At 55.2% G+C, this 9,361-nt stretch overlaps 1 protein-coding gene across 1 annotated transcript; it reads left to right on the top strand.

Moving 5' to 3' along the window:
- The first annotated feature begins 499 nt into the window (after positions 1 to 499).
- On the top strand, positions 500 to 4,044 carry MNX1 (motor neuron and pancreas homeobox 1). Its single transcript, XM_059481742.1, has 3 exons — positions 500 to 1,138; positions 3,021 to 3,181; positions 3,264 to 4,044. The coding sequence occupies exons 1-3, from the start codon at positions 535 to 537 to the stop codon at positions 3,597 to 3,599; spliced, it is 1,101 nt and encodes a 366-aa protein (XP_059337725.1). The 5' UTR covers positions 500 to 534; the 3' UTR covers positions 3,600 to 4,044.
- Positions 4,045 to 9,361: the final 5,317 nt, after the last annotated feature.

The raw sequence follows: 9,361 nt of genomic DNA, 5'->3' as shown, positions 1-9,361 counted from the left end.
TTCGCACAGGTGTCCCGGGCTGTGCCCCTCGGGTATCCCGGGTTATCCCTCTCAGTTGTCCCGGGCTGTTCCCCATGAGTATCCCGGGCTATTCCCCTCGGCTGTCCCGGACTGTTCCCCAAGGGTATCTCGGGTTATCCCCTCGGGTATCCCGTGCTGTCCCCCACGGCTGTCCCGGGTTATCCCCTCGGTTGTCCCGGGCTGTTCCCCTCGGGTATCCCGGGCTGTGCCCCTCGGGTATCCCGGGCTGTGCCCCTCGGGTGTACCGGGTTATCCCTATGGGTGTCCCGGGTTATCCCCTCGGGTATCCCGGGCTGTTCCCCGGTGCCGCCGCCCGCAGCGCGGTTCTCGCGGAGGGGGCGGGCTCTCGGCGGTGACGGGTGTGCGGCGCAGCCAATGGCGAGCGAGGCCGCAGCGGCGCGGGGCCAATGGGAGCCGCCTGCGGCCCTTGAAGGGGCGCGCCGCGGAGCGCGGCCGCACTGCCGCCCGCCGCCGCCGGGAGACGCGGCCGGCCCGGGGCAGCCGTACGCTCCCATGGAAAAATCCAAAAATTTCCGCATCGACGCGCTGCTGGCTGTCGACCCCCCTAAGGCGGCGGCGGGGCAGAGCGCGCCGCTGGCCCTGGTCACCTCGCTGGGCGGCAGCGGTAGTAGCAGCAGCGGGAGCGGCAGCCCTCCGTCCTCGTCCTCCTCCTCCTCGTCCTCTTCATCCTCCTCCGAGCACCCCTCCGGCGGCCCCGCCGACTGCCTGCGCACCGACAGCCCCTCTCCGCCGCGCCTCCTGGCCGCGCACTGCGCCCTGGTCCCCAAGCCCGGCTTCCTGCCCGGGGCGGGCTCGGGCTCGCACCCGCACCACCCCGCCTCGGCGGCCGGCATGGCCCTGGGACTGCACCCCGCGGCGCCCGGCGGGCCGGGCATGCCGGCGCAGGCGGCCCTCTACGGGCACCCGGTGTACGGCTACTCGGCGCTGGGCGGGCAGCACCCGGCCCTCTCGTACCCCTACTCGCAGGTGCAGGGGGCGCACCCCTCCCACCCCGCCGCCGACCCCATCAAGCTCAGCGCCGGCACCTTCCAGCTGGACCAGTGGCTGCGGGCCTCCACCGCGGGCATGATCCTGCCCAAGATGCCCGACTTCAACTGTGAGTACCTGCCTCTCTCCGTGCCGCATCCCTCCATCCCCTGCCCTGCTGGCAGCTGCCTCCTTCCGAGGGCGTAGAAGCCCCTCCTGCCCCCCTAAACAAGCTGCAGATTTAAACTGGAAGAGACGCTTTTATTTTTTTGGCAAAATTTATGTTAGAAGGAAGAAATAGCGCTCGGCGATGGGAAACGGGGGTGTGCGGTCACATCGCCATTCCCCGCCCTTGAGGAGCCCCGGACAGCCTGGCAGGTTAAATGGGAAGGTGATAAATTGCTCCCTGCCTTTGCAAATGCCCTTTCCCGCTGTTCCCGGAGGGTAGAAGCCGCCGGGGAGGGGAGGTGGGAGTTGGTCAGGGGCCAGGGCAGGGGCAGGAGTCCTTACGGTGTCCCTAAAACCCCAGTCTCAATGTAACCCCCCAAAAGAGAGGTGGCAGGTCGCGCCACTCACTCACCGTTCTTAATTCTATTTCTCCTTTATCAGAAATGGGAGTATAATAATGATGACAGGCTTCCCAGGCAAAGGGATGTTGGGATCGGCCAAAAACTTGGGGTTCTGCGTTCCCTGGGGATAACGAATAGGAAAGAGGGGCAGTGGGAAGGGTTTAGGTGTGGGCCCAGGAAAGGCCGGGAATGCTGGATGGAGCCCCGGAGTCCCAGCAAAGCGCCGTGCGCAGCTCTAGGCCTCGCGGCGATGGGGAACTTGCATCTGGTTTAAGCAAAGATCATTTTCGGAGGTGTGAGCTCTCGGTGGGAATGGCCGGTTTAACAATACCGGAGGTGTAGTTTTACGAAAATCATGCCAGGAAAAGAATTGCGATTTTTTTTTTTTATTCCTCCCCTTCTCCTGCTCGGCACACACATTCGCAGACAAAAAAGTCCATTGTTTTCTCTCGGATTGGGATTGTTTAGACTGGAACATTCAAGAAGAAAAAATAATTAGGAAAGCTGTTAGAGTCCTGCCTCTCAAACAAGGGGCAGAGGGGAATAAATAACCAAGCAAAACGAGTCTCGGAAAATCGCACCGCGGTGACAAAATCTCCCGGGTGCTGCGGCCGGGAGCGGACACTGTCCTATTCTTTCTGCCGCTTTAGCGAGCTGTCTCCAACCGTGGCCGGGGAGCAGAAGCCGCCCTTTCCCAGGTTTATTTTATTTTTCTAAGCCTAATAAGCCAAAATATCTAAATAATTTGAGAAATGGACAGTAGCGCTGCCGAGTCGCATGCCCAGGGCTGTCAGGGCCTTGGAAGAGGCTCAGTTCCCGCTTTCTCGTGGATGAAATTTTTTGTTTTGTTTTGCTATTTCCCCCCCTCTCTAATAAATCCTCAGTTTTAGTTATTTTTTTAATGCGGAAAACACGCCTTTTTAAATTTTTTTCTTCCCCCCGCCCCCGTTTCCAATACGGTTTTCTAGTCCTCGCTGGTGATTTACGCTTCGAGGGGTAGCCGGTGCAGGGCACGGAGCGGCCCCGGTCTCGGTCCCGGTTCCGGCCTGCAATCCCGCTAATTAAACGGATATGGGCGGGCAGGGAGTGCGGCAGGTTTAACTAAAACATTAAATGGAGCAAATTGCCGCTCCCCGGAGAGCCCCGTGCCCCTGCGCCGCGATCCCTGCCTTGGGTTTATTGTCTCGGGTTTGTTGGGCTCTTGGGAAATCAAGAGACATATTTTCCTTTATTTAAAAGATTTAATTTAATTCCTTTTTTTTTGGTCCCTGTGGGCGATTCCCCTGACACGGCGGAAGCCGAGAAGCCCCGGAGTCAGGGAGGCGATCCCCGCTGGATGTTCCAGCCTTGCTCAGCCTTTCCCGCTTCCCAGGGGGGTGCGCGGCCGGGGCTGGGCGGCTCCGCGCTCACCTCCCGCTCCCCCTTCTCCTTGTCCTTCCCCAGCCCAGGCGCAGTCCAACCTCCTGGGGAAGTGCCGCCGGCCCCGCACGGCCTTCACCAGCCAGCAGCTGCTGGAGCTGGAGCACCAGTTCAAGCTCAACAAGTACCTCTCCCGGCCCAAGCGCTTCGAGGTGGCCACGTCGCTCATGCTGACCGAGACGCAGGTGAGTGAGTGTCCCCGGCCCCGGGCGGGGCAGCCCCGGCGGGCGGTGGATGAAGGGGCGTTTTGTGTCCCGTGTCCCCCAGGTGAAGATCTGGTTCCAGAACCGGCGCATGAAGTGGAAGCGCAGCAAGAAGGCGAAGGAGCAGGCGGCGCAGGAGGCCGAGAAGCCCAAGGCGGGCGGCGGCGAGGACAAGGGCGATGAGGAGCTGCTGCTGCCCGCCCCCGAGAAAAGCGCCGGCAGGAGGATGCGGGAGCTGCCCGACAGCGAACCTGAGGACGAGGAAGACGAGGAGGAGGAAGAGGAGGCGGCGGCGGCGGCCGGGAGATGCTGCCCGTACCACTCCTCCGACTGCTCCGAGGCGGACGAGGAGGACACGCAGCCCCGGGGCCGGCACGGAGCCCCGGCGCAGCCCCAGTGAGCCCCCGCGGGTCCGGCTCCTCCGGCCGAGCCGCCGCTCCCGGCTGGCACCGGCCCCGCTCCCGCCTTGTTCTGATTTCTCCCTGCTTGGAGAGGGATAGAGAAGAGGATCCTCGGCATGCCGGGCGGGGAAGAGGATTTATCGTGAATACAGTGTTATTATTGACTGAAAACCAGACAAGACTTGAGCTCCCTCACCCCCCACCCCTGCCCCCTGGAAGCGCGTTCCTTTCGCTGAGTATTGGAAATGTTTTGTTCTTACTATATATCGGGAAATCTGTTTATGTCATGAACGTTAAAACTGCTGGAAATCTCAATACTGTCTTTATTTTTGTATATCATATTTATAAAAAAAAAATTGCCTCTACTTATGCATGCTAAATTATTCCCCAGGTCCTCCCACCCGTGCGACGGTGGGGAGAAAATAAACGGCGTTTTTTACTGGAGGTGTCCGAGCGCTGTGTGAGGGGAGGATGCTCACAGATCAGGGTATCCTGGTGCTTTGGGAGGTGTCGAAGCGTTGGGGAGGGAGCCGGGAACCGCTTCCTAATCGGAATTTAGCCCGGTGCCACAGCTGCCGTGTAATGCCTGATATTTAGAGGGTATTTCCGAGAGGAGTCCCTCAGTACAGGGTGAGCTGCCCCGGTTACAGCGCTCCTGCCCTGCGGTGCTTTGGGAGCTCGGGGAATGGCCTAGGCATCCCCTCCCAAGGGAATGGGGCCTAGGGACGGAGGGAGCAGCGCTGCTTTCCCGGGGAAGCTCGGTTCCCAAAGGAGCGATGCTCTCCCGTGCCCGCCCCGCTACCGAGGACGGGACCCCCGGCTCCCCGCCCCGCCGCCGCTGGAGCGCGGGGGTTTCAATGCCCGCGCCGTTTATCTCGCCAATAAATTCGCAGATCAATTAATTCCTGTCACCGCGGCTCTTCCCCAAATCAATTATAGCGAATTTAAATAGAATCACTGGCTCATCCCCATCAGCTCAGGGCCACGGCTGGCAATTCATCCCCGTGAATGAATTACAGGGAGGCTCCGCTCCCGCGTAGGGCCGCGCAGGGAAAGACACGGATACCGCATCCCACCGCTCCTACTCCAGCCCCGGAGCATGAGAATGAGGAGCTGTGAAACACAGAGTTTTCCCACTCCCGTGCGCTTTAAAAATAAAAATAATAATAATTTAAATCAATATATTTTCTACAAATTCGCGTTAACCTGTCCTGTGAGGCCACAGCGTGGCCTCTATTAACGTCTTCTGTAAAAATCCGCCCAGTGACACACAGGCTGGCGGATGCATGAGATTATGGGATGACATTCAGGAAGGAAAATTGTTATCCCTCACGGAGAGCTTCAGGTGCCTCGGCTGGAGGTGGCATCCAGGCATAACCAGTTCACGGGCCCCGCACACCCCGTGCCCCGGGGCAACACGTCAAAAATGTGAACATATCCCATGTGTCAAAAGACTCGATCGGGATAATCTCGATTTGGGCTTGACCGATACCTAACCCCTTGAAACGATCGCGTCGGAGGCTCTGCTTTAAATTTCTAAACGATTTGCTTTTGGTCACAGGCTGTGGAGACTTGAAGGCGATAGAAAAATAAAGGTGTTAGTGTCTCTGTGGTTTTTCACGGCGCTGGCTGAGCCTGCATCCCCGTGGGTGAGCGGCCGGGCAGGAGCGCGCAAAACCCGCGCAGGGCCGCGGTGGCTCCTCCGCCCTAATCCCGGCCACACGTCCGAGTTACGGTCAGCAGGATTTACCTCTTGCTTGTACCTTAAAACGTCTGAACCGTATCAGTCTGGACGACACCTTGTTAACTCAAAAAAAATCAATAAATTAAATATAATGCATAGTTTTTATAACAGCACCAATAAAAACAACAACAATAATAATAATAACAATAACAATAATAATAATAAAATGCTACCCGAGATCACACCCCCACCAAACAATAAAGATCCTCCCCCAGTCATTAATTTCCAATTAAACACCCACTAATTAAGCTGGCAGACGTGCCCCACCGGGCCAGAAATATCCTGTATGCTCAAGAGGTGTGTGTCCAAACTCGCCCCAGCCCCACGGAAACCAGCCTTGCGGGTACAGGCAGCTATTCACGGCCCCGGTATCAAAGTCCTACCGGTGCATTGTGTCTGTCTCAATAAAATTAATCTCTTTAAAGCCCAGCGTCTCACAAGAATACCTTCAGTGTTCCAGACTAAAAGGGCAAATATGTTTTTCAGATTCTGTTTTTATGGACGGATTAAAGTTTATTTTCCATAATAGGGCACCTAATAAAACTCATAAAGCTCTGTCAGTCTTACAGCTGGTGGCCTCATTTAACACTTTCACTTCGTAAATCATTTTACAGCTTACCAGGTGTTTCCAAAACTGAAAGGAAAGGAGGGGGAGAGAGAGAAAGAGGGGTGGGGGGAAGAGAAATTAAAGTCATTTAAAATATAGATACGCTCCTTTGGCGCTGGGTGCGTTTGCATTGTCGTTTGGAAGGGCTTCAAAGAAGGTGTCGGTCCCAATGGGGGAGAAAAGCCTTTTAATCAGGATTTCCCACGCTCTTTTGAAGTGCGGAGGCTCGTCCCCACGTGCAGGGAAAATCAAAGGCTCGGGCCGATTAGCGGGGCAGGCGCCGTGTGCGACACGCTCCGAGCTCCGAGCTCCGCGCAGGGAGCGCCCGGCCCGGGGGGCTCCGAGCAGGGAGAGCCCGGCCCGGGGGAATCCGAGCTCCGAGCAGGGAGAGCCCGGCCCGGGGGGCTCCGAGCTCCGAGCAGAGAGAGCCCGGCCCGGGGGGCTCCGAGCTCCGAGCTCCGCGCCCGCTCTCGGAGCGCCCCGGGCGGGGAAGGCTCAGCCGGGGGGGCCCAGCCGGGAGGCACCGAAGGGGCCCCGATATCAGGCACAAGGCTGCTCTGCCAGCGGCTGGGGCGGAGTGGAACTCCCTGGCTGAGCCTGCAGCAGGGTCCCCCCGAACAGCTCCGGGGTGTCCCCGCATCCCCCGGCCCCATTCCCGGTCCCCGCACCCCCGGACCCATCCCCGGCACCCTCACCCTGCCCCAGGAGCCGCCCGCTCCCCGCCTACCCCCTTCCACACCGACATTCCCGCACCCAGCCCGCGGTGCCCCGCTGGTGTTGGTGCGGTTGCTCTGCCTCAAGACCCAGCACATTAAGGGCTTTAATCTAAACTGCTGTTTGTAATTTCATTGTTCGGCCGATTCCCTCCCCAGACGCAGTAGGTAAGAAACCTCTTAAAATTTTCATTGCTGTACTTGAGAAGTGGTAAGTATGAACGCGGACCTTTGGTAGACATTTTGCTTTTAAAAGCAACGTGGTTTTAGGCATGGATGTCATTAACTGGCAATTTCACAAGCATTAAGTGCTAAAACAAAAGAACCAAAACAGGATCCATATGTTCGAGGTAAACCTGCTAAAAGTCTTTCAAATGGGAAACCATAAATATATAATCTCCCCTAAACTCTCCGTGAAAGTGCTGCGAATGAAATACTCCACTAGCAGAACGACTATTGATTATTTCGGGAGTCCAAACTGTTAGGTCCATCCGAAAGGAAGACATTCATGTTCGATTTCTCAGTGATTTCCCTGGCTCTCTAGCGGTTCTGTCTCACACTCTCACACTCCTTCCCTCGGTGCCTGCTGCTCCCGTGGATCCTCCCAGCATGGTTCCTGTCCCAGCTCCGATTCCTCTGCTTTCCACCAAGGCTTGCCAGGTGACACCAGAGATGTCCCAGGACAGAGAATCTTATTGTAGATGCCCTTCTTCCTTTCCCAAATTTCCCCTGGTGCTGAGATAACCACCCTGTGCTTCAGCTGTGAAAGCAGGAGCAGAATTTGTTAATTCATTGTTCCAGGGAGCTCCTTGGTCGGCTGTTTGAATCCCAGGAGCAACACACAGGACAAACAGTGGAAGGGATGAAGCTCCCAAGCTCCTTAGTCTCCCTTGGGTGCTGTGTAGTGACCAAATTACAATCTTTTCTGCCCCCCAAAATGGTCAGGTCTGGTCTGGCCAGAGTTAAATACCAGCTGCACATTTCTCTGAGAATTTCTCAGCAACTGTGACAAAGTTTTTATTTTTCACCAATACTCATGCAACCAGAATCACAGCAACAGTGGATTGAGGTTGCTCCATATCAGGAAGAGGTGGTTTTGTCTTTTCTGGGTATTTTTGCTTCATTTTTCTTGCCTTGAGGGTTGTGTAATGTCTCTACAAACAGTTCTCTACAAGGGCAGTGGATCCAGGAGGTATTTACTGTCTTCTCCCTACTCTGAAGACAGAAGAACTTTAATTTAACTAAGTCCTAGGTGGAAATGGAAGTGCCTGTATGGAAATGGGATCACCTGCAACATGCAGGAAATCAGAGTGATTTTTCTCTCATCACAAGCTACAATATAATTAGGTTTTCCACTTCCTTTTGGAAAATCCCCAGAATTTTACTGAATTAGTCTGAGACTGGTCTCTAAAATGAGTAAAGAACAATGATGTTTTCCTCTAGTACAACTCAGCAGAGGCAGTGGCTTGCAATGGATTTTGTAGCTGCAAGTCTTAGCTCCATTTCTCTACCTGCAGGATATTTGCAAGCAGATCACAATTTCCTCTAATTAATCCACTATTTAAAATTATTATTCACAGGACTTCTGTGAATGTTCTTGGCCAATGGAGCCCTTTGGCAGGTGGGACTCCTGTCTGGAGAGGCAGTATGGATGCACAATGCAGAAGTTCCTGATCCAGCTCCCTCCTCTCTTCCCGCTCAGAGGAGATGGGGACAGAGAATTCCTGTTCCCATCCAGCCCTGCCTGGCTGTGGGTAATAATAATAAGAAAATATCCATAAATAATGATAAAAAACCAGCAGCCAGCATGGATTTTGATATAAGGCTGGGGCAGGGGAGGGATCTCAATTTAGAACACCTCAAGGGATGGGGCAGATTGTCCATTGCTTGTATCCCTGGATGGCCTTTCTGGAAAGGACGTGGAAGCCAAGCAGGAGCTGCTGAGCTGCCTCCAGGGCTGATTTCTGCAGTGTAATAGTGGCTGGCAGAGTGCTGGGGCCTGCCTGGACCATCTAATGATTCTTTCTGGACTTCAAAATGATAGATCTATAAAGCATGTATTGCTGTAGCAGCTAGGTGCAATTTTAGAAATGTTAATGAGTAATTACATAAAGGTTGTCCACAGTCATCGATGTTAATCACTGTTCTTTTGCCAGGGGTAATTAAGATGACACTTGAGCAGCATCAGCCAGTGGTTCCTGCTGTCTGGGCTGTCTCCTTCTCCCCTCCCAGCTCCTGCTGCAGCTCTCACTCTCCTTCAGGGATCTCTTCTCTCCCCTCATTCCTGCCTGGCTTTTCTGAAGGGCCTTCTCACCACAGCCTGAGGATTTTTAAGCTGTTTAACAGCATTTCACATGGTACTGTGAGGGCGAGCTGGGGGTGCTGGGAGAAGCAGATTTGGGTGATGTGAGGCAGTGATCTGCTCCACTCAGAGCATCAGGGCACTCCCCTCAATAAATGATTTGCTCAAACAATGTGTGCAAGCTACTTCACCTTCCTTGAGCCTCCACCTCAGGAAATGGCTGGCCTTCATACCTGGTTTTGCCTATTTGTGTGTCTTGGAAACCTCAATAAATGACAGTGGAGGAGATGGAATAACAGCTATCTAAGTGTGTGGTTTGCTGTGGCAAACCTGTGAATTTCATCCACACCTCCATTCTTCAGCCTGTGCTCAGATTCCCCTCAGTGTAACACAGG

The sequence above is a fragment of the Ammospiza nelsoni genome, chromosome 1, assembly GCF_027579445.1.
Source record: "Ammospiza nelsoni isolate bAmmNel1 chromosome 1, bAmmNel1.pri, whole genome shotgun sequence".
NCBI classification, from domain to species: Eukaryota; Metazoa; Chordata; class Aves; order Passeriformes; family Passerellidae; genus Ammospiza; species Ammospiza nelsoni.
This window is presented reverse-complemented; position numbering and strand designations above follow the sequence as displayed.

What these genes read in the sequence shown, in the direction of transcription:
- MNX1 (XM_059481742.1), top strand. Translation starts at nt 535, where the DNA reads ATGGAAAAATCCAAAAATTTCCGCATCGACGCGCTGCTGGCTGTCGAC. An exon ending in CAAGATGCCCGACTTCAACT is followed by an intron (nt 1,139 to 3,020) that starts GTGAGTACCTGC and finishes GTCCTTCCCCAG; the next exon opens with CCCAGGCGCAGTCCAACCTC. An exon ending in TCATGCTGACCGAGACGCAG is followed by an intron (nt 3,182 to 3,263) that starts GTGAGTGAGTGT and finishes CGTGTCCCCCAG; the next exon opens with GTGAAGATCTGGTTCCAGAA.